Source organism: Myxine glutinosa, chromosome 11, assembly GCF_964187855.1.
Source record: "Myxine glutinosa chromosome 11, kmMyxGlut1.1, whole genome shotgun sequence".
Lineage (NCBI taxonomy): Eukaryota > Metazoa > Chordata > Myxini > Myxiniformes > Myxinidae > Myxine > Myxine glutinosa.
Genome location: NC_136271.1, coordinates 124,163,014 through 124,189,380, shown reverse-complemented (window position 1 = coordinate 124,189,380; position 26,367 = coordinate 124,163,014). Strand labels below are relative to the sequence as shown.

General features: G+C 42.2%; 1 protein-coding gene across 1 annotated transcript in view; it reads right to left on the bottom strand.

Moving 5' to 3' along the window:
• The window catches only part of LOC137436891 (ATP-dependent RNA helicase TDRD9), a 504,026-nt gene that overhangs the window by 322,014 nt on the left and 155,645 nt on the right, over window positions 1–26,367 (bottom strand). Inside the window, 2 exon segments of the mRNA XM_078787098.1 lie at window positions 2,062–2,088; window positions 8,340–8,391. Coding sequence (XP_078643224.1) covers window positions 2,062–2,088; window positions 8,340–8,391 — 79 coding nt within the window.

The window sequence follows — 26,367 nt, the reverse complement described above, 5'->3', positions numbered from 1 at the left end:
GATGGCAGCCGAACCACGGGACTGATGACGTCATCATTATTTGTTTTCTAAATTAATTTATTCCTAGATTATGCTCAAGAAATTTCATTTTGATCGGATGAAGTTTTGTACTTGTCAAATTATGACGTCATAATGGAGGCACCTATGACATCATCAACAACATATTTTATTCCCCATGGACAGTTCTTTACAATGAGCCATGTCTCAATTTTCTCTATTCAACACTTTCGGAGATGTAGAAGTGCAAAGTTTTTTGGTTTTTCCAAGATGGCGGCCGAACCACGTGACCGATGACGTCATCATTATTATTATTTTCTCCACGGGTTTATGCCGACATGGCGCTCAAGAAATTGCATCTTGATTGGATGAAGTTTTGTACTTGTCGAATTATCGAATTATGACGTCATAATGGAGGCCTTGGGCCGAGAGAGTTAAAAATTTGGCACAGTCTATTCCAGGGCAAGACAAATATGGGTGTAAAGTTTGGCGATTCTATGTGCAACGATGTAGACGTAGTACTGCGCACAAACAGACAAACAGACAAACCAACCAACATACTTGCCGGAATCTTTTCCGGCAAGTAACAAACAGACAGACAGAAACCACAAACGCAACCGACCAATATACTTGAAAAACCGTAGAGTTTGGCGATTCTGTTTCTCGGTCAAAAGGTATTTTTAACCAACTTGCATTATTCAACCTTTTGTTACGGATTCGGCACTTATTATTACTGTTGTTATTATTATTATTGTGGGTTCTAAGTATTATGGTTATTATTGTTTAAAGGAAATGGTTATTGTGGTGAAAAGGTTAAAAAGCGCTCCTGGTAAAATGTGGCCGGAAATCCGGATCGTGACCCGGAAGACAAAGGGAGCAAAGAAGAAGAGGCATGGAGAGAAGGAAAAAGACGATCTTGGTAGAAGCTCCGTACCGAGCAGTGGAGCGTGCAGTGCGAGTGAACTTTGAGTCCCTGAAAGGAAGTTCGTGTGATAGGTGACATCGCCGGAGTGCTGTGGAGCCTGCGTAGTCGGGTATCTGCATTGAGGTTCCGGAGTATCCTTGCCTCGAAGCCCCGGCTCGAGTGAGAGACGTCCACCATTTCGCCACGTGCGCTGCCTTCAGTGAAAAGGTTTTTGTCGCGTCGGCCGGGCATTATTCCCCGGTGGGTTGCCGGGGACGGCTGTGCAAGAAAGTGGCTTTTGAGGATTATAAGGAGACTCGCTGATTGAACCGCAAACGGGCACGTCGGAGCGCGTCTTTGGGAGGTTTCCCATTCCACCGCTATTGTGCCAACATTGGACCACATGACCTCTGGGTTGCTTCGATCGTCCACACCTCAATTGATTTTGATCGGACATTGATCCAACGATTGCTGGAGCGAATCGACTTTGCCTTGGAGGGGTACGGAGACATTGGGGGAGTGCCACGAGTTTGGGTTAAAGGACTAGATAAGGTGGTACCATCTTGAAATAATGATTGTAGGGCGAATTGCTAATATATTATTTCTGTCGTGATTCTGGTGTGATTTATAATATATTATTGTTTGTTCATAACCCTTGGTGTGGTCTCATTATTGATTTGATTGACTTCAACCAAGGATAACATATCTTTCTGCCGGGGACCCTCTCGGGGTTCGGAGGTTTATCGAGACCAGGGGATAGGGGAGGACCCCGTAACACTTTTTCCTGCATGCAATACATGTACAGGCTACTCCATGAAACTGGCATCATTATGACAATGAATCAATACATAATGGAGTAAGTCTATGTATGAATGCAAGCATGTACAGTCTGCATGTATGCAAGCATGTACAGTTTGCAAGTATGCATGCATGTAGTTTGCATGGCTGCAAGCATGCACACTGCACAGTATGCAAGCACAGTATGTGTGTATGTATGTATCTATGTACAGTATGTGTTGTCAGGTTCCTGGTGATAAAAATCTCTCCAAGGAACGGATAACCAATAGCGAGCTTTTAACTCCAAGGCGACTGACCAAATGCGGACTTCGATATATATGCGGGGGAGGAAGAAAGAGAAAAGGGAAAACTGAAGTGCCCACCTGTGGTCCCGCCGGCAGTTCCCAAACCTGCAGAAAATAAACTCAAATGAACCGGATATAAAATGTACAAAAATAAACTGGTTTATTAAAACGGAATGCCGAGACAAGGAAAACCGCAACGATAAATAAATTTCCTATATGGAGCGCTCCCGCACACAGAACCAAACACAAAAGGGATGGAAGAACTGGAATGAAAATAAAGATATGTGGATTATTGTGCACTTAGCTCTGATGAGCTCATGAGGCCTCTTCAGTCTGCGAACTGGTCCTGGAGGTCAGTACGTGGGAACATGCCTTGGTGTGAAGTCCATAGGCAGATCCAGGCCTCAAGGCACCCTCATTCTTTATGCCGCGCCTCGTCACGCTGCAGCCCAGCAGCGCTCGTCCACGCGTCGCTCCTGCCTGGAAAACTGCAGCTCTGCGTCCGCGGCTCTTCCACCTCACGTCCACAAGCAAAGTCTCAGAACGCGGAGTTTATATGATAAAGCCTCTCCGTGCAGCGAGCAGGCACAACCGTCCACTTCGACATCCAGCACGAGAAGCAAGATGTCCGCACGCGCCAGCCACTTCACACGCAGTCCTCTGACTTCCCCTTCAATCAGCAAAATGCTTCCTACTCATCCTTCCCTCCACCAATCAGCGAGTCCCTTCTTACTCTGGCCTTCATGGTCAATCAAGAGAACTGGCCAATCACGGCTTCTTATGCGTGTCCTCAGCCTGCCCGAGCTATGTGTGCCTGCCAAGTTCAAAGTTATTGGAGCATGGAATGAAGGTATTGGAAAGGGTGTTGGAGAGGAGGATAAGGAAGGAAGTGAAGATCGACGAAATGCAGTTTGGATTTATGCCAGGAAGAGGAACGATAGACGCGCTTTTCATTGTGAGGCAGTTGCAGTAGAAGTACATGGAGAAGAGGAAGAAGTTGTTTTTGTGGTTTGTTGATCTGGAGAAAGCATTCGATCGGGTTCCACGCAAAGTATTGACATGGGCATTGAGGAAGTTAGGAGTGGAGGAATGGTTGATCAGAGTAGTGATGGCAATGTACAAAAGAGCGCACACAGCTGTAAGGATGAAGGACGGGAACAGTGGTGAGTTTGAGGTGAAGGTGGGAGTGCATCAGGGGTCGGTACTAAGTCCACTACTATTTGTAGCTGTGATGGAGGTGCTGGCTCAGAACGTAAAGGAGGGTTTACCGTGGGAGTTGTTGTATGCAGATGATCTGGTGTTGATTGCGGAAAGTATGGATGGACTGAAGGAAAAGATGAACAAGTGGAAGGAATGTATGGAGACAAAAGGTCTGAAGGTGAATATCGGAAAGACGAAGGTGATGGCAAGTGGTAAAGCATGTGGTGAGGTGGAAAGAACTGGGAAGTGGCCCTGTGCTGTGTGTAGGAAGGGTGTCGGAGTGAACTCCATTCAATGTACAATGTGCGCTGAGTGGGTTCATCAAAAATGTAGTGGTCTGAGAGGGTCATTAACCAGTGTGGCAGCTACATTCAAATGTAAGGTGTGCACAGAGGGAGCTGCAGATGGAGGAAATGTTGAGTTGGATCTTGGAGACGGCATGAAGCTGGAAGGTGTGAAAACATTTTGCTACCTCGGAGACATGCTGAATGGAGGTGGATCAGACTCGGCAATGGTTGCTAGAGTGAGATGTGCGTGGAAGAAGTTTCGGGAATGGAGTGGCGTGCTGATGATGAGGGGAGTGTCGCTGAAGCTGAAGGGAAAGGTGTATGCTGCATGTGTGAGAAGCGTTATGATTTATGGGAGCGAGACATGGGTAATGAACGTAGAGCAGCAACGAAGGTTGGAAAGGGTGGAAATGCGAATGGTTCGACGGATGTGCGGAGTATCGTTGAGCGAGAGGAAGACAAATAATGAATTGCGAAAGATGATGGGAATAGAGCCTGTGATGGATGCTGTGAAGAGGAACAGGTTGAGATGGTTTGGTCATGTGTTGAGGAAGGATGAAAATGACTGGTTGAGAAGAGTGATGGAAATGAATGTAGAAGGAAGTAGAGGACGGGGAAGACCGAGAAAGACTTGGCTAAAGATGGTGGAAGAAGAAATGCGGGCAAGGGGGTTAACAAGGAGAGATGCAGAAAATAGGGCAAAATGGAGAAGATTGTCATGGGGACCTCAAGGCTAACCCCCGCTCTAGAAGGGAAAATGGCCTTTAAAATGAATGTTGTTGTTGTTGTTGTATTGAAGGTTCCCAAGAGCACAGTGGCCTCCATAATTCTTAAATGGAAGAAGTTTGGAACAACCAGGACTCTTCCGAGAGCTGGCCGCCCGGCCAAACTGAGCAATCGGGGGAGAAGGGCCTTGGTAAGAGAGGTGACCAAGAACCCGATGGTCACTCTGGCTGAGCTCCAGAAATCCTGTGCAGAGATGGGAGAAACTTCCAGAAGGACAACCATCACTGCAACATTCCACCGATCTGGGCTTTATGGCAGAGTGGCCAGACAGGAGCCTCTCCTGAGTGAAAGACAGATGAAAGCCCGCTTGGAGTTTGCAAAAAAGCACCTAAAGAACTCTCAGATTGTGACAAACAAGATTCTGTTGGAAACTGTGTGAGAAACAAGACCAGAGGGCAATGCTGTGGTCGCCCTTTTGGTTCAGGGTGCCAGTCACTCTGTGCAAGTCGTCGACTCTGGATCGAGCAAAAGAGCACCAGACCATCACCCTTCCTCCTCCATGTTTGACAGTTGGTGTCACACACTGAGGAACCATCCTTTCGGCGACTCGACGGCATACAAAAACCCTGCGTGTTGAATCAAAGATTTCAAATTTTGATTCATCGGTCCATAAGACCTTCTTCCAGTCTTCAGTAGTCCACTGGCGGTGCTTCATGGCCCAGGCAAGCCTCTTTTTCATATTTTGCCATCTTCGCAATGGCTTTCTTACTGTCACTCGACCGGTCAAACCTACAGCTCGAAGTCTTCTCTTCACAGTTGAAACTGAGACTTGCTTACTTCGACCAGTGTTAAGCTGTGCTTGAAGCTGTTGTCTTGTGAGCCGCCTATCATGCAAGCTGTTGACTCGAAGAAACTTGTCTTCTGATTCTGTTGTGGCTTTGGGTCTGCCAGGCCTCTTCTTGTCAGAGTTTCCTCCAGTTTCCAAGTGCCTTTTGATGGTGTCGGAAACTGTACTCGCTGACACCTTGGCTTTCTTTGCAATTTCTCTGAAGGAAAGACCAACACTTTTAAGGGTTATAAATTGTCTGTCTGTCTTCCTTTGTTAATTGCCCTTTTCTCGCCATTATGATAGTAATATACTACTTCCTACAGTGCAATATTGTCCAAATAATGTTTCAGAGGGTGTAATAACAGTCTGTTCCAATACTGCTTTTATACAGACAGGGGCTTTGTAATCAAGTAATCAGCAGAGGTTGGGAGACCTGTAGGAATTGTTTGCATTGACTTTCAAGGCTTACTTTACTTACATTGCTGCAGAACAGCTGTAAGTTGTTAACCCATCACTTGTTCCCTGAAGAAGGCCTTTTTTTTTTTTTTTTTTACAATATAACTGCAATTTACATTATTTTCCCATTTTTGCTAACCTAAACTTCTTTTTAACCTCGAGCAGTTTACTGCTTACCTTTGTAATTTTTCAGGTTCTTCACTGGACATGAAACTGCATAAATTTCAATAAAAACTGGAAAAATTGAGGTGTTCTAAAACTTTTGACCGGTAGTGTATGTATGTATGTATGTACCTTACCCTACCCCTCCCTCATAACCGCCCCCCCCCCCCCCCCCCACTGCATAAAAATTCTCAATTTACCTGATTAAGACAAATAGAAAATTTGAACAACCTCATAGATATTATTATGTCGGTGGGGTAGCAATATATAGAGCCAGATAGATCTGTGTAGGTAGGTATTTGTCTGTCGCGGTAAGGAATCTGCCTTGTAATAAGTTTCATGTGTAGGCGTTTTGTCGGTTAAGAGTCTTCCTGTGAGCATGTTCGAGTGATAAGTAGCGTAGGGATTAAAGAGTAGCGCCCCTGTGTGTCCACACCTGGTAGCTAAACCTTTGTCCCTTATGGCAATGCACACCAACAAAGACATGTAGTTAGGTCCCCAGTGCAACACTAAATATTTCCCTTCCCTGACATGACTGTGGAAGACGAACAGACAAGGAAACCAGGCCGGGGCACCGCCGATGATGGTACGCCGCCAATTACACCTCCGACAGGCCTAGCCACATTGAGTGCCACGCGCTATGACCATGGAACAGGGAACGAATGAAGGGGCAGCGCGGTAGGCACGGACCTCCAGCCGGCGAGTCGGTGGAGGGCACTGATTGGGTGGCGCGCCAGGGCTGATGTCACCACCACGGGAAGATTATTTAAGGGCGCGCCGAAGGACATTTTCTCTCTTGCGGCTCTTGCGTCTCGTGCTCTTGAGATTCCTGGCCCTGGCAGTCCCGGTGCGATCTTGAGTGGAGAGAGTCCTGTCCCTGGTTGCGTTGGTTGGCAGTCTTGGCCCTGGTTGAGTTGGCTTATCGATCGTGTGAAGATCGACCTCGTGGTGCTTGGAGCGGTGCTTGTGCTTGGAGCGGTGCTCCGTGTTGTGGTGCTGGAGCGAGGGACCTCGTGGGTGCATCGGGGCCGAACGGAGCCGTGTTGGACGGCAGCCAAAGACAAGACAACAGGACAGATAAGGCCAATCCCCATTACATTTTACAAGACGAGACAATTATTTTCCTTTAATTCATATTCCTGTGTTCGTTTCTGAGTTCCTGTGTGTGGGATCCCAATTTAGTTACATTATTTTATTACTGGCGCGTGCTTTTCCTGTCCTTGCCTTTTTACCTTAATAAACCCGAGTATTATTTTCCCTTCCCATTCAAAATCTTGGTTGTTCTCTTTAATCAATTTCCTTGCAGGCTCGAAGCTGCCGTCGGCGCAGTCCAGGTAAGCGCTTTTGCCGCAACCTTCCATTTTTCCTTCTTCCTCCGCATTTTAGAGCAAAATCCGTGTTTGGTCGTCGCCTCCATTAAAACCGTTTAGGCCTATCCACGGTCTCTGGTGTTAACCGGAGTCGCACGACAATATTATATGTAGCTCTGTGATTTTGCATCGATAGTCATATGTCCTAAATTCAATATTAAAAATTTTATGGCACATTTTTGCTATTTTGGCAGCCATTTGGAAAAACATGGCCACCATGTCGAATTTCGAATGAAATGGCCGGCATGTTGAATTTCGAGTTGGCTAGTCGAATGGATTTAAAGAGTATCTTGATAAGAACATCACTGCCAAGTTGAATCACAATGTGAACAATTTTTACCTGTAGGTCACAAGCTGGGCCACACAGCTACGACACCAAAATAACCACAAGTTCTCTGTCATCAATAGATGAAGTAAGAATACATCAAAATGACGAGGCTCAGGGTGTTCTGCTGAATAAGGCTTCTGATCAGAGATGTAAATGCAAAAATTTCACACTTTCAAAGGGCAAAAACCTTAATAAAAGAGACCATTAAACCATTAAAGGTTCCATTCTAGCACATTATCCAGCCATCGATAAACCCCTTCTCCAATCCCATTTCCCCCTCCTTCCACCAAATCTGCAACTTCCCAAATGAAATAAAGTACAAACTTGCACCTTTGCGTCTTTCCATACATCTATCTATAATTCCAGTAATCTCTGTGTGTATGTATGTATGTATGTATGTATGTATGTATGTATGTATGTATGTCTGTGACCGCTGTTTCTCGACAACCACGGGTCCGATATACTTTAAACTTGCCAGGTATATTGCTGGGGACCCGAGGATGTGCCTTTTCAAGGTTTCATATTAATCGGACAAGTAGTTACCGAGCTATGTCCAAAAAACGATTCAACCAATCAGAGAGCAGCGAGCTATCACGTGTGCCGAACGTGGCGAACAGACTCTGCCTCGGACGGCACATTTGAGAGCGTATTCATTTATTTCACGTTGGCAAACTATGTTGCCGCTATGTTGGCGTTAAACGATGTTTTAAAACTAATTAAAACTAATTTGCGATTCTTTCGCTTTCCTGCGCGTTTGTGCATGCTATGGCGATTTCTTTACCAAACTCCGCAAGCCGTTCGCTTTGGACCAAACCATTTCATGTAAATAGAGGGGGGGGATTGTCACCGTACTCGCAAGCCGTTCGCTTTGGACCAAACCATTTCATGTAAATAGAGGGGGGGGGATATAATTTTAGATATAGATATAGTACGGGCATGCCCTAGTGTATTCAAAAAAGAAAAACCTTTGGCATGCAACTATCAAAGGTTATACTCACACATTTCCTTTTGACATCAGCATGTTATGGATATTGGTTATTTCTGCAAGTCCTGCAAACAAACGTGACAGGAAGCAACCAAACTGAGAGAAAAATAGCAGCAGGAATTGTCTACATAAAGAATAGATCGATTGAAAGACGAAGTCACAATAATTTCACAAAAATGGAAGGGGGAATTGGGCTTCTCTCCTACTCTTCTGACAATAATTCCTTCTCTCCTGACAAGGTGGAGAAGTTTCTGTCAAACCTAGACTCTGATTCTGCAACTGGGCCAGACGGCATCAGCCCACGGGTCCTAAAATCATGCTCTGTCGCTCTTTCACGCCCTCTTTCTATTCTCTTAACCCTCTCTTTTGCTCAAGGTCATCCTGCCATCAGTTTGGAAATCAGCCAACATTACCGCTTTACACAAAAAATGTGCAAGACAGATAATTGCAACCACAGACCAATCAGCCTGCTCCCAATTATCAGCAAAGTCATGTCTTTCAATCCTCCTAACAAATCTCACGCTCTCACTATGTCTCTTCGAAAAGACCAACTGGACACCCTCCCGTCTACTTTCTCAACAATCCTCTCCAAGAAGTTCTGTCGCTCAAGCTTTTGGGTCTCATCATCTTTTTTTTTTTTGTATACAGTCGAGGCTCGTGAAAGAGCTAACATTTATCAAACAAACAAATCAAACAAACAAGCAAACAAAGTATATAAAAAGGGGAGCGGTCGACAAGATGGGGAGAGAAGGGGAGGAAGCACACAAACAACATTTGAGAGCAGGGACATCGGGAGATGTTTTTGGAGGGAGAGGGCCTGGGGGGAGGCAGGATAGGTATAAAACGCAAGGACACCAAGGACTTCCAGGAAAGAAGTCAAAAGTCACCTCAAAAAAGTGGATTTGGGGTGAAATTAGCGGGGGAGAAAAGATGAAGGTTTTGGATTGGGGAAGATAAGAGATGGTAGTGAACAGCCGTTTTAAAGACCTGGAGGGAGGAGTGGGATTGAAGAGAGTGAGGGAGTTTGTTCCAGAGGCGGGAGAAAAGAGGAATGAAGGTGAGCAGAGAGTCTTGATTTTGGCAGTTTAACCATAAGAGGGTTGCAGGCAGATCTTGTGCGACCTGCAGGAATATTTGGGGGACAGAGCCCAGAGACAGCTGGGGGAGCAAGGCCGGAGAGGAGTCGGTAGAAGACGGAAAGACCACCAACCTGCCTGCGGTGATTAAGTGAAAGGCCCTCGGAGATAGCGTCATCGCGGGAGATTCCAATGATTCTGAACGCTTTGGTTTAAACAGCGTGAAGACGAGCTAGGTGTGAGGCAGGAGCACCAGCCCAGAGGGGAGAGCAGTACTCCATTGAGCTGCGGATGAAAGCCTTGTATGTGGTGAGGAGCTCAGGTGTGCCAAGGAAGGACCGCACGATGGAGGATGCCCAGTCGCCGACTGGCTTTGGAGGCCAGCTTGGAAATGTGGTTTTCCCAAGAAAGATCATGGTAGATAGTGAGACCCAAAAGCTTGAGTGACAGAACTTCTTGGAGAGGATTATTCAGAAAGTAGATGGGAGGGTTGTCCAGTCGGTCTTTTCGGAGAGACATCGTAAGAGTGTGAGATTTGTCAGGATTGAAAGACATGTTCCACTTGTTTTCCCAGTATGTGATTTTGTCCAGGTCTGCAGAGAGTGAGGAGGCTGCAAACTGCCGATCTGAGGGATGAGGAATGGAGCGGCAGAGAGTGGAGTCATCAGCAAAGAAATAGAGAGGATTTTCAAGAGAGTCAGAGAGATCATTGAAGAAGACCAGAAAAAGCAGGGGGCCCAGAACACTGCCTTGGGGAACTCCAGCCTGAACAGGAAGAGATGAGAGAAACCCATTCAGGGCCACACGTTGACTACGACCAGAGAGGAAATCCGCAAGCCATGAGTGGAGATTTCCCTGAATACCATAGGAGGTGAGTTTGGTGAGCAGAGCTGGGTGCCAGACCGTATCGAAGGCACGTGATATGTCAAGGGAGACTGCTCTAATTTCCTGTTTGGCATTGAGGACCTCCATCCATTGTTGAGATAGCAGAAGCAACATGTCCAGAGTAGAATGACCTGGTCTGAATCCAAATTGATGATCAGAGATCAAGCCATTGGAGAAGAGGAAGGATTTGATATCTGAAGCAATGATGGATTCCATGACTTTGCTGATAATTGGGAGCAGGCTGATTGGTCTGTAGTTGCAAGGATCTGTTCTTGCACCTTTTTTATGTAAAGCGGTAATGTTTTCTGATTTCCAAGATGCTGGCAGATGACCTTGAGCAAAAGAGAGGGTGAAAAGAACAGAGAGAGGGTGAGATAGAGCGGCAGAGCAGGATTTTAGGACCCGAGGGCTGATGCCCTCTGGTCCAGTTGCAGAATCAGAGTCGAGGTTTGAGAAAAACTTCTCCACCTTGTCAGGAGAGAAAGACACAGAGTCCAGGAGCAGTTGGGTTCGACTGGGAAAGGTGGGAACAGAGAGAGATGGGTTTGGGACACAAGATTTTGAGGCAAACACAGAGTTCTTCCCCCATTACAAACCTTCATCTTTTCTACCCCCGTTAATCCGCCCCATTTCTACCTCCTTCAAATTCCTTGTCGTGTCCATCTTGTTTATCCTGTGCACCCTGCCCCAGCCTTTCAGAATCATTGGAATCTCCTGCGATGAAGCGAACTCCGAGGGCCTTTCACTCACTCACCGCAGGCAGGTAGGTGGTCTTTCTGTATTCGACTGACTCCAATCCGGCCTTGCTCCCCCAGCTCTATCTGTGCTCTGTCCCGCAAATAATCCCACAGGTTGCACAAGATCTGCCAGCAACCCTCTTCTGGTGAAATTGCCAAAATAAAGAATCTCTGCTCACCTTCACTCTTTCATTCCTCTTTTCTCCCCACTCTGGAACAAACTGCTCACTCTCTTCAATCCCACTCTTCCCTCCAGGTCTATAAAACAGCTGTTCACCACCATCTTTTATCTTCCCCCATTAAAAACCTTCATCTTTTCTACCCCTGTTAATCCGCCCCATTTCTACCTCCTTCAAATTCCTTGTCGTGTCCATCTTGTTTATCCTGTGCACCCTGCCCCAGCCTTCTCCCTTCAACAGATCTCCTGATGTCCCTTTCTCTACTGTTGTTGTGCTTCCCTCTCATTTCCCCCTTTTGTCTACTGCTCCCTTTATTTTATGGTATTTGTGTTAGCTCTGACACGAGCCTCGACTTAGTATACAATTAAAATATATATATATATATATATAATTTTTTTTTTAAAGGTTTGCCAGATATCCCCAATGAATGGAAATCAGATTGGTGAACATGTTTGGCATTATCCTAATGTCATGGTGAGTAAAGTAATAATGTTGTTCCTGGACAACCCTCATTTTCCCATTGACTTACATGTTAATTTTTCTCTCACCCTCATTTCCCTAAACACCTCTATTTCTCCCACCCTGTTCTTTACGAACCTTTTAGCCTTTTGACATACTCTTATTCTCAATGTTGTTCATTAGACCACTCAAACAATGATTCTACGAATATTTGCTCCCTCTCACTCTCTTAATATCAATGATCCCGAGTAGACCACTCAAACAATGATCCTACAAATATTTGTTTATGTGTGGGAAATAATTTAATTATCTTCCCACTACCATCACCATCTAGTACATAAACAAAAAAGATGTTTGAGTTTGGGTCTTTATTAAGATATTTTAACTGAGCTTAGATAAAATGATAAACCTCCCTCAATGTTCTTGTTTGAGCGCCTCCAGTGCCACACACCATTTTTAAATTAAAGTATATATTTTCCTGACAACCATCAAAGTTTTCCGTCCACTCAAAAAATATTTCCATCTTTTTTACCCAACTCACCGGTATTTAAATTAATTCTCTTATTTGTTTTGTGAACTTTTCTACCAGTTGCCTTTTGAATTATACCTATTTGATATTTTTCACATTCGTTATGTTTACCATTTATATACCAAGGTTGATTACACCTCCACTCTTTAGTCTGGTTGATACTTGGTTCTATCATTTATTTATTTATAAAAAAGGCGGCGGTAGCCCTGAAAATCCCTAACCACATTATCTTATCACTTATATATCTTATCACTTATATACTTATATAACCATAAGGGAGACTATCAATTCCATTTTCTAAAATAAACCTCTTATCATCAAAAGCCCCTAATGCTTTCTTATATATCTCTTCTGTATATAATTGATGTTTATAACTTCTTATTCCATTAATCTTTCTAAACTCTTCTTTCTTTGTTGTTAAACAGTTATAATAATCCTTAAAGTTTATTGTTTCTTTAATAACATTTTTCTTTACACCTTTTAACTTCTTATCAGTCTTTTCAATGTTATTCACAATGTATTTATAAGCATACGCCTTTGATCTCAATCCCACAAATTCACTCATAACATATCCTCCTAATTCATCCTTGAACTTTCCAATCACCTTTTTATTTTTAGAAGAGAACAACTCACTCTCTGGACTGTAATTACTTGTATCATAGACATTAATGTCCTTTTCATGTCAAAATAAACATCATCAGTATTAATTTTTAAAATAAAACTATCTGTATCTATATAAAGTAGATTAACATCATTTTGATATTTCTTCCTCAAGTTATTGTAAAAGTAATCATACATGAAGGACTTTGATAAATCAAGGATCTCGCGAGATCTTGGAGACGGCGGCAGGGATTTTCGAAGCTCCACACGGTCTCCACGTTTTTCGAAGTTAAGTCTGTTCACAATTGTATTTTGTCGAAACTGTATTTATCTTTCGGTGTGTGAAGTTATTGTGTGCAACTTTGGTTGTTTCTCGGTGTTTATCTTTCATAAATTGATCGTCTGTTTGCCGTGTCGCGAGCAAGGCCTTGTACAGTGTGCACTGTACAACCTTGAGGCTTTGTTTTTCTCTCAGTGGTCCGTCGTTTGTGATCCAATAACTTTCGTTCTCTGTATTCCCAGTCTTTTCACCCATAGCCTACCTACTTCCTTGTGTAAATCTCAACTCAAAAAAAAAAAAAAAAAAAAAAAAAAAAAAAAACATTTCCTTCTCTGTTCTCATTCGTTTATTCATTCTTATTCGTTCGTTCGTTCTTCGACCACGTGTTTCTCCCCCATTTCCCCAGATAGTTTTCACTCATTAACCCTCAATGTTTACACTTTCCCCTCAAGTTATGTATTCCGTCATATTTTATAACACCTTTTTCTTCTTCTTCTTTAAAAGGCTGCTTTCGACTTGCTCACCAAATCAATTCATCCCCCAAAAAATATCCATCTCCTATAGTGCCTTTGTTCTACATTCCCTAAACTCTCCTGCACTCCATCCTCCATCCAGCGTCCTTAAACGTATTTTTAACTCGCAGGTCACAAGAAACTCATTTTGCAATAAATGTTCGTTTCCCATAAATCGTACACTTTCAAAAATCAATCTCACCCCTCCCCTCCAAATCTTCCCCATAACCCCTCCCCTCCAAATCTTCCCCATCACCCCTCCCCTCCAAATCTTCCCCATCACCCATCCCTTTCAAATCTCCCCCCTTGCCCCCTCCCTCCTAAACTACCCCCTCACCCCTCCCCGCCAAGACGCCCCCTCGCCCCTCCCCTCCTAGACTCCTGCCTCACCCCTCCCCTCCAAATCTCCCCCATATCCCATCCCTTTCAAATCCCTCCCCTTGTCCCTTCCCTCCCAAACTCCCCCCTCACCCCTCCCCTTCAAATCTCCCCACCCTCATTGCTTCTCTATTTCCCCCCGCTCACTCCCCCTCCTCAAAGCGTCCTCCCCGCTTCTTCCCCCTTCAAACTCTCACCTCCATCTCCCCCAACCTTCTGCCTCGCTCTTCCCCCTCCTCAAATAACACCTCATTGTGGCTCACCCAATCACCATCAAACCTTTTGTCCGCCCCATCCTTCCCTTTCTCCGAGCTATTCTGAAATCTCTGACACACCTTCAACAGCTCTCCCTACCTCTTCCACCTCTTCCACATCTTACCCTACCCCTCCTCCCCCCTGTTCTGTATCTGATGCTCCCCCTTCCTCTTCATTAACGGTATGGACCTCAAACATCCGGGGCCTTCGTGCAAACTTAACCGATCTCTCCATACAGGTTGCTTCTGTCAAACCAGACGTGATCTGCTTAACAGAAACTTTCCTCCTTTATGATGTCTCTGATTCCATAGTATCTCTCCCGGGCTACTCCCTCCTCCGGTATGATAGACCTGAGCCTCGTCCTGGAGGCGGGGTTGCTATCTTTATCAAAAACTCTCTTCCTCACTCGCCCTGCACTGCACTCTCTCCACCTCACCCCCAGGAATACCTCTGGCTACGGCTTCCCCTTCGCTCCCACCTCTTGTTCATATGTGTGTTGTACCGTCCACCAAACAGTGATGACTCCATCTACATCTCGCTGTCTGATGATATGGACCAACTTCTATCTACTCATCCCAACTCTCTCTTCCTCATATGTGGTGATTTCAACTGTCATCATGCCAGTTGGCTGGGTGTGGGTACCTCTCTCACCAGCCATGGCTCCTCAGCAAAGGACTTCTGCGACTCACTGGGACTGACACAATCTGTCAATTTCCCGACCCGGATCTCAGTCAACGGAACATCTTCTCTTCTGGACTTGGTTATGACTAACTTCCCTGAAAATGTCTACTGCTCTTCTTCTGCTCCGATCGGAACATCTGATCATGTCCTTGTTAAAGTGGACATCTCTCTGACCATCCTCAGGGAGCCTGCTCAGCGTCGACGAGTCTGGCATTTCACTCAGGCCAACTGGCACGGTCTTCAAGCAGCCATCAATCATCTGGACTGGTCTCCCATCTCTACCACCTCTGACATCAACTCATCCTGGGAATTCTTCCAAAGTAAATTGCTCTCTCTCATGCACAGATTTATCCCATCTCGTCTTCAATTGTCATACCCTTCCTCCCGTCCATGGTACACGGAATCTTGTGGTGAGGCTGTTGCCCAGAAACAACTTGCCTTCGTCTCCTGGAAAGCAAATCCAACGGAAGGAAATCTCATTTCCTTTCACAAAGCCCGAAACAAGTGTGTGTCCACCCTCAGGAGAGCCAGGAAACAATATCTCTCCGTTCTCAAGACCGAACTCTCTTATCTGTCTCCCTCTTCCAAATCCTGGTGGCGTCTGGTCAAATCCGTTTCTGGTGTTTGTTCCCCCTCCATCCCCTCCCTTACCTCAAACGGCTACACAGCTGACTCCGCACGTGAAAAAACTGAATGCCTCAACTCTGTGTTTGCCTCTAAATCTTGTGTCCCAAACCCATCCCTCTCTGTACCCACCATACCCAGTCGTACCCTGCTGCTCCTGGACTCCGTGTCCTTTCCTCCTGACAAGGTGGAAAAGTTTCTGTCAACCCTCGACTCTGATTCTGCAACTGGACCCGACGGCATCAGCCCACGGGTCCTAAAATCCTGCTCTGCTGCTCTATCTCACCCTCTCTCTGTTCTCTTCACCCTCTCTTTTGCTCAAGGTCAACTGCCATCTGCTTGGAAATCAGCCAACATCACCGCTTTGCACAAAAAAGGTGCAAAAACAGATCCTAGCAACTACAGACCAATCAGCCTTCTCCCAATTATCAGCAAAGTCATGGAATCCATCATTGCTTCTGATATGAAATCTTTCCTCTTCTCCAATGGCTTGATCTCTGATCATCAATTTGGTTTCAGACCAGGTCACTCTACTCTGGACATGCTGCTTCTGCTGTCTCAACAATGGATGGAGGTCCTCAATGCCAAACAGGAAATTAGAGCTGTCTCCCTCGACATATCACGTGCCTTCGACACGGTCTGGCACCCCGCTCTGCTCACCAAACTCTCCTCCTTTGGTATCCATGGAAATCTCCACGCATGGCTGGCGGACTTCCTCTCTAGTCGTCGTCAACGTGTGGCCCTGAATGGGTTTCTCTCATCTCCTCTTCCTGTTCAGGCTGGAGTTCCCCAAGGCAGTGTTCTGGGCCCTGTGCTTTTTCTGGTCTTCATCAATGATCTCTCTGACTCTCTCGAAAATCCTCTCTATCTCTTTGCTGATGACTCCACTCTCTGCCGCTCCATTCCTCTTCCCTCAGATCGGCAGTCTGCTGCCTCCTCACTCTCTGAAGACCTGGACAAAATCACAGACTGGTCAAACAAGTGGAACATGTCTTTCAATCCTGACAAATCTCACACTCTTACTATGTCTCTCCGAAAAGATCGACTGGACAACCCTCCCATCTACTTTCTCAACAATCCTCTCCAAGAAGTTCTGTCGCTCAAGATTTTGGGTCTCACTATCTGCCATGATCTTTCTTGGGAAAACCACATTTCCAAGCTGGCCTCCAAAGCCAGTCGCCGACTGGGCATCCTCCGTCGTGCGAAGTCCTTCCTCGGCACACCTGAGCTCCTCACCACATACAAGGCTTTCATCCGCAGCTCAATGGAATACTGTTCTCCCCTATGGGCCGGTGCTCCTGCCTCACACCTAGCTCGGCTTCACGCTGTTGAAACCAAAGCTTTCAGAATTATTGGAATCTCCCGCGATGAAGCTATCTCTGAGGGCCTTTCACTCACTCACCGCAGGCAGGTAGGTGGTCTTTCTGTCTTCTACCGACTCCTCTCCGGCCTTGCACCCCCAGCTCTCTCTGTGCTCTGTCCCCCAAATATTCCTACAGGTCGCACAAGATCTGCCAGCAACCCTCTGATGGTTAAACTGCCGAAATCTCGGCTCTCCGCTCACCTTCACTCTTTCATTCCTCTTTTCTCCCGCCTCTGGAACAAACTCCCTCACTCCCTTCAATCCCACTCCTCCCTCCAGGTCTTTAAAACAGCTGTTCACCACCATCTCTTATCTTCCCCCATCCAAAACCTTGATCTTTTCTACCCCCGCTAATTCACCCCAGATCCACCTTGTTTGAAATTCCAACTTCTTTCCTGGAAGTCCTGGCAGTGTCCATATGTTTTATACCTCTCCCACTGCCCCCTTCCCACGCCCCCCCCCCCCAAAGCCCTCGCCCTCTCTCAGATCTCTCGATGTCTCCATGTCTCTCGGTCCCTGCTCTCAAATGTTGTGTTTGTGTCCTTCCCCCTCTCTCCCCATCTTGTCTACCGCTCCCTATGTTATATGTTTTATGTGTCGGTTTGTCTTTCTGTGTGATTAATGTTCGCTCTTTCACGAGCCTCGATATTGTATAAATAAATAAATAAATAAATAAATAAAAAAAAGTATTGAGGTACCAATGTAAATAGGTTTGTCCATCTCAACGCTTTCTCTCATCAAATGTATCGCACAAAAGTTTTCCGTAAAAACTTCTACTCTCGAGAAGCTTGGGCTGTTGATTAATTTTGTGGCTTGTTTCCATGATGTTGATAGACTAATGTTTTGTCTCTTTCTAACATTCTCCATCGTTTTTCCAAATACAGCATTATTCATCAATTTATAAAAGTCTTTCTCAAAATCTGTTTTTGACTCTTCTTCTTTGTGTATTAAAATCAATGTACTCTTTCAACCAATGACTGATTAAACTTGAGAATCCTATGTATCTTTTCAACACGGAGACCCTTTGAAAGACATTGTCTCAAATTTATTTGATGGAGCACATCATTTTTCTTGTTGTATAGTGTTGTTAGAAGCTTCTCTGATGCTTTACCCTTTACATTAAATAAAACCACCGTTTAGAGGCCATTTTTCCCCGCAAAGCGGGGGTTGGCCTTTTCAGGGACCGTGGTAGTTGTTGTTTTTTGGTCCCCTTTTTGAAGCAATGTTTTACGGCCGGATGCCCTTCCTGACGCCAACCCTTTTTGCCGCCTTCAACGACAAACAGGGAATTACCAGTGAACTGGTACTCAATTAGCCGACCTCGAAAGGATGACAGGCTGAGTCAACCCCCTGGCGTTAATTCAGCGATCGACCGGGATTCGAACCCAGGATCCTAGGATCCTAAGCCGGCACCCTAGCCGCTAGCCCAACACCAGGGACAGACCCTTTACATTAAATGATTGTTGATAATCACTTAACCACTCCTTCTTTGGACTTTCCTTTTCACAAGCAAATGGGAGATCTTTGTGTAGGTTATGAAGTTCCTCTGGATATTTCAAATCGACCTCAAAATAATAACCAACCTTTGAATCATCCAATTCTTTTTGTGTAGAGATACATACATCTTGTAAAACCTTTTTGTAGTCTTTTTCCTTTACCCATCTAAGTTTTCCATAAGGAAGAGCCTGAGACATTGCCCAGCCATAGAGGTTGTTCGCGTCATAGTACATCAAGTAAGAACTCTCTTTCGTTGAATCATAATTCGGAAGATATTTGTTATTTGCTTTTGCGTATCTGCTCGAGCATACTTGTGAAATTCCACCTCTTTTTGCCTTTTCAATCATTAAAAGCATATCGACATCGGTTATCAAATCCAAATCTTGTTTTGTCATTTTTAACATTGCACTCCAAGCCAATCCAGGAGCAGTGTAATAGTGAGCAGGATCCAATCCATATCCAGAATGACAGATTGTTCTGAAAGCCTCAAACACATCAGCCAACAAAAGCACATCAGTTTTGAGATACAAATCGTGATACTCACCAAGATTCTTGATGTTATATTTTTTCCAAACATTTTGTGTGTGTACATAATCTTTATCAGATATATGACTATTATTTAATTTATTATAGAAATTTTCTTTTGAAGGAAGTTGTGTTTCATTGAATCTCTCAAATGAGTTCATATAGTCATAGGGATAAATTCCCTTTTGTGTTAGTAAATCTTTGTCTGAAAAATACTCTAAAAGACATGGGAACTCTTTTAGATTTTGAACCAAGTTAGCCAATGGACTTGTCATGAATTTAAATGTATCAAGAAATCTGATCTGAGTTATAGGCGATGTATAAATTGTTTTTGTGAATGAAATGTATTTCTGATCCGTGTTAGGAATTGCTGAAATGTGTCCAGATGTCTTTGAGAGTTCCTTGATAAATAGATGCGTATCATAATTAGCGTTGTTATGAAGAAAGACAGGAATGAAAGAGGGGAGTTTATAATTAATATTACAACTTTGATGAGCCAGACCTCTATATTTACCAGTGAGATGGCAATGATCTCTAACCTTTAGACCTTCACCAATTTTTTCCTCACAAATATGACAAACATTGTTTTTTCTAAATTCCCTTTTCTGTTCACTCGTCAAGGACATTGGTTTATTGGTTTCTCTCATTATCTTTCTTAATCTAACACAGTCTTTTTCTAGTCGTTTCACTAACTCCTCTGGGGTATTTGAGCCTCTATACACCTCTAATTTGTTATATTCATCACCAACGGATGATTTGATATAATAACAAAAACCACAAGGAGTATGTTTTTGATATTTATTTGTGTATGATTCTTCTGGATCTGGAGAAACAATATCAATTTTTTCTAAAATACTTTCAAAATCAGCATATATAACAAGTGGATGTTTTATTGTTTTCTTTTCATCTTTGAATGAGATCTTTGAGACTTCTTTAGGCATATTGATTCCCGTTGATTTATGATCACCACAATAATTTGAATGTTTATCTAATCTTTCTTGTGAATTGAAGAAGTTAAGACAACGCAAACAAATATATATTTTATTTGTTCTTTTACATACTTGTGGTTTTATTAATTTAGCAATATCTTTGATGTATGTATAATGTGAATTTTCCTCTGAATTAAAATAAAGAAGATTAATATGAGTTTGATTATAATTTTCAGAAAGCTTTAAAATCTGAATGTTGTTTGTTTCCGTCAGACCACAAACATTAACTGATAAATTATTCATCTTTTCAAATTTAGGAATATCATTAAAAGCCATTGGAAAATTTTAATCTTTTGTTTTCAATGTATTCTCATATTTTTTATAATGAGATACTCTTTCAACATGGCTATCTTGAGGATGTAGATGTGCAAGAATAGACCAGAGAAAACATTTATTGTCTTTATTTTTGATATTGATAACTGCTTTTCTATTTTTGATAACACTTGGTAAATCAATGTAAGAAGAAGCGTTTAGAGGATCTGATTTAAGAATATGAATGTCAATAAATAGTATCATCTATATTCCAACCACTTCCAGTAATAGTATGCTCAAGTTCTTGTTCTTGCTGTATAAGTTCAACATAAGTGGGATTAATCTGATTGTATGTTGTTATAAAGTGTGTGCCTGTTCTCATGTAAGCTAAATCAGTGATGTTTTCACCAGTGAATGAACAATCTTTTGAGATTTTTATTTTAATACCCATATAGAACTTGATTGAATTCAATTCGAGAAGAGTCTTTTCAACGAAGGCTTTCATTGATGGTTCAATAATCTCTACAGCTTCAAGTATTGACTTTGGACCAGGAGGATTAAAGTTAAAGATTCGAATCCTGATATGTCTTTTGAAAGCACCATCAGTATTTTTAATAGTAAACAATTTTGACAAGTGTTTGTTTGTTTTAAGATGGGCTTTGAAACCCTTCTTTACGATATCTCTATTACAGAGACTACAATGTTTTTTGTTCTTAGGAAGTGGTGATAATTGATTTAGATTAGAATGTTGTAAGTGTGTTTTGCGGTGAGAATATGTCGTTTATAATATTTTACTTCCTTCTCGCAAGTATCACAATAAACCATATTTATAGCGTGAGAAAACGTGCTGTTTTATATATGAAACTATACTTAAAGTAAAACACTGAAAAAGGAAGTGCCTTTTTACAGGCTTTTTATATATGAAACTGTGCTTAAAGTAAAACACTTTTTAATCACAAAATACAACACTAAAATCATCATCATCACTGTCATCAAAGTTCAATGAGAACACAGTATCATCTGTGTACACTGAATTATCATCACTAAAATTACTATCACTATCACTCATTGATTCACTATCATCATCAATAAAACTACTCTCATAACTATCATTTGAACACAAACTATTAGTATCATAACTATCTTTAGATCCTAGACTCTCAGTATCATATTCAGATCCTGGACTCTCAGAGTATTGACTGTCAATATCACTCATTTACATACCATTAAACTTCCATCAATATCTATATATTTTCTTTCATTAGAACTAATAACCACAATATTTTTTACATTAAATGTTATTTTCAAATAATCTCTAATAATCAGGGTACGGCATGATAGTTCACCACTAATATTCATATTATTAATTTCACCCACATCTTTGGGTCTATTAAAGAATATACAAATGTTTCCTCTAGAATCGTTGATGGTCTTATCATTCATTTTCAAAGCTTCTTTATCAATGATCTTTTCAAGCTTTGAGTAAATTGCCAGTAGTAGTGGAGAAACTTTTGTCAAATTTACTTTAATCGAGTTATTAATTAACATAGCTTGTCCCGTAAATTGAATAAAAGGACACATGTTATTCTCCATTATGGGTTTAATCCAAAAATTTCCATATTTATCTTTGTTCAATTTAACATCTTTGACATATTTTTCTGCTGGTACCGAAGTAGAGATCGATTGAAATTTGTCTTTTGTGTTTTGAAACATTGTATTTATTAGCTAATAAACTTGCGTTTCGTTCAAGTAAAAATTTACTAGACAAATATGATAGAAGGATATTTAGAATTTCCAGACTCTCCATATGATAAATTAGAGAATTGTCCGGCTTGTGATAGAGTGGGGCTTAATGATGAGGATTCATACAAACAATGTTTATTCTGTGATTATCTTCTAATTAATGATAATAAAAAATATGAAAATATATATAACTCTTTTAAATTATAACCAAAAATGAATTTCTTTACAAGATTAATAAGAGAGATGAATGTTAAGTATTATGGTGATAATACACCATTTCTTACAAGGGAAGAGACTATTTGTATTGAGGAAATGTATAAGGGTTTAATGATATTTATTATTCAAAATAATTTTAATGGAAATGTTAATACAAGATACTATATAAATAAAATAATGAATTATTTTGAAATTAAACCTGAACTCAGGATAAAATATAGAGTTTCTAAAAAAACTCAAAAAAAGTGAGATGACTTGTTTTCCAAATATATAAATGAATGATTTTTTACCTGTTTGGGAAAATAAGATAAAATTTAATAACCATAAAAATATTCCAAATTCATTGAGATGTCTAATAGTTGGTTCAAGCGGATGTGGAAAAACCTGTTTGCTTTTAAAGATGCTCCTTCGTCCTAATTTTTTAGATTATAATTTAATAATTTTTACAGTCAAGTTTTCAACCCGAGTATCAACTACTATCACAAGGTTTTAATGCGGGTCTTAAAAAGGAAGACATTATCGGTTTATTTAAACTTCAAAACAAACTAAATGATTATAATATTGAAGATATAATACAATTATTTTGTGATACACAGAAATCAAAACCAAAACCAAAACCCATAACTTGTATTCTCAGTGATAATACGGATGATATACCTCACCTCAAGATTTAGATAAATCAAAAAAGAACCTCGTCATCTTTGATGATTGTGTTAATGAGAGAAACCAAACAGTAATGGATAGCTACTATACAAGAGGGACTCATTCTTCTTGTAATTGTATTTATCTTAGTCAGTCATATTTTCAACTCCCTCGACGCTCAATAAGAAACAATGCCAATACTTTTATTTTATTTAAGTTAAATTCAATAGATGTAAATAATTTTTGGAGAGATAATTGCTCTGCGTTATGTAGTAAGGAATTTGAAAATTATATGAAACACACGATTGGAAAATATAAATATATTGTTGTGAAACAAGATGAGATACTAACTGATATTTTACACATTACTAAATGCCAACAATTATTATTAATCTTGTGGGTAAATCTGCTTCAGGAAAGAACTTTCATAAATCTAAACTCTTGAATAGTAAAAATGAAAAAATTGTAAGTTTTTTTTAAAAACACCTTATGATTCGTTTTGTAGGTACTTTTGTAGGTTTTGTAGAGCAAAGCGATCAGGAGAAGTAGAAGGGAAAGATTATTACGACATTTCAATAGGGAAAGTGACCACTTACTACCTGCTCGGTGAGGAATGAAGATGACTCCTTACTACCTGCTAGGTGAGGAGTGAAGATGCGATTGCGATTGAGGAACGAAGGTCAAATATTTGAGGAGGTCTCTCTTGGTTCTACAAAATATTCACATTGTAAGAGTGAGTTAAATAAAGTAAAATCTAATGGTCTTGGGATTTTAGAAACTAATCCTGAAGGAATGAGACAAATTATTAAACATTTGTGTGGTGATGGAGTGAAGATTTTATCATTCGGTTTTGATATCGATGAGGAGACTCAACGCAAACGTATGAAAAGCAGAGATACAAGTATTAGTGAAGAAGAAATAACAACTCGTATTAATACCAATAAAGAATTTGATGAAATATTTAAAGAAAAGGATTTATTTCAACACATTTACTATAATGACGAAGAAAAGGAAAATTTTCCCATTAACCTTTACAATTCATTAAATGATATTTTTCAATAAATAAATACAGAAAATGAATGTCAAAGAAAGAGCGAGAAAGTTTAAAGAACATCAAGAGTTGGTTTCAAAAGTTGTAAAGCAACAGGAAGAGATAAAGAAGAAACGGAGACAGAAACTAAAGGTGAAACAAAGGTGAAGAAGCCTTTGAAAGAAAACAAGAGAAATTTTTTAAACCACTTTTAAAAACTCAACAAACGATTTCACCTACAGTTCCCACGGTAGAATTTACTCCGAAAAAACTTCAAATGCTCAAAGATTTTAGTCAAATGACAGAGCAAGAACTTGGAGAATTAGAATATGATGATGAAGGATTATTTCGGAAACTTGAGGAGGTAAATCAACCCCCTAATTATGTTGTGGAAGCTCTACAAAACAATGAATATTCAGCGGATTAAAAAACCAGAGCTGGTCTCATTCCAACAGAAGAACCAGCACAGTTCTATCTTGTGAAAGAAAAGTTATTGATATTTAATGATAAATTGGTGTTCTTAAGTTCTGCTAAACCAAATGTTGAATTAACTCCAAGATTAATGTTTCTTCTAACAAACTCCGGATTCAGCGGTTCAAAATATTTTGATGAACCACTTGATATGGAAAGAGAGGAAGATAGGGTATATATTGATTTACTAAACTCACTTGATTATGGAGTTTCTGTTGCTGGTAAAAGGAAGAAGAATGAGAAGGAGAAACATATTATTGATGCTTTAAGTAAGTTTGGTTCGGGTGTTAGTTTTCTTCCAAATGACCCATCACAATTAGTTAATAGGCTATTATTGTTGTTAGGTAGTAAGAAGGCTGGAAACAACAATTGTTTTAATGAATCCTCACTCCTCAGCCATTTTAGATCAGTTGATGAATATGAAAATAATTAATAAATGTCAATACAAAGATATTTTATTAGATATTAAATAAGATGAGAAGCACAATTCTTAGTTTTAATTTCACAACGAGTGATTACACAGCTTCATTCCCTTACCCACTACAACTTGACCCCCTTGCCTCATATGAGGCTTCTTTGTTGTCAATGGAGACTTACAATACCCTTTTTAATATCACAGAGAAAAACAACAAGTTTAGTTATAATCCAGGAAGTGGATATAAAACTATAACCGTTTCACCCGGAGCTTACGAGATTTCTCAAATATCTTCAGAAGTCTCTCGCCTTATGAAAGAAAAAGGTGATGAACCAAAAAATATTGTAATAGATATTCAAAAACACACTTCAAAATCAACTATTAAACTTAAAAATAACTAGAACTGCCACTTTAAAACTGCTGGCAGTGATGACCGGTTTACTCGCACCCACTTTTGATACAACTCCACTTTTGATATAACCCCACTTTTCATACAACCCCACTTTTGATACAACCCCACTTTCATTGGACATGCTTTGACACAACCCCCTTGGATACAGCCCCGACACACACACACATCCCTCCCCCCCCCCCCCCCCACACACACACACATCCCTCCACCCCCCACACACACACACACATCCCTCCCCCCACACACACACACATATCCCCCCTACACACACACATCCCTCCCCCCCCCCCCCCACACACACACACATCCCCCCCCCCCCCCCCCACACACACACACACACACACACACACACACACACACACACACACACACACACACACACACACACACACACACACACACACACACACACACACATTCCCCCTACCCCTCACCCACACACACAAACACGCACACATCCCCCACCCCCAACACACACACACACACACATAACCCCCCCCCCACACACACACACACACACACACACATAACACCCCCGCCCCCCCACACACACACACACACACACACACACACACACACACACACACACACACACACACACACACACACATTCCCCCTACCCTCACGCACACAAACACGCACACATCCCCCACCCCCAACACACACACACACACACACACACACACACACACACACACACACAACCCCCCACCCCTAACACACACACACACCCCCCCCACCCCTAACACACACACAAATCCCCCCACCACTAACACACACACACACACACACACACACACACACACACACACACACACACACACACACACACACACACACACACACACACACACACACACACACACACACACACACACACACACACACACACACCCCACCCCAAACACACATGCACACGCACGCACACCCCTCCACACGCACACACACACACAGCCCTCCTTCCTCCAAACGCACACCCCAACACCCTCCAACCTCCACACACACATATCCACCCCCCTGCCCCCCACACCCACAAACACGCGCACACCCCTCCCCCCACACGCACACACATATCCAGACAAACGCACATCCCCTTCCCCCCACCCCCCAAGACACATATCCCCCCCCCCCCCCCCCACACACACATCCCCACACACACAGACATTCCCCCTACACCCCACCCACATACACACACACAAACACATGCACACATCCCCCCAACCCCCAACACACACACACACACACCACCCTAACACACACACACAAACACACGCATACATCCCCCCACCCC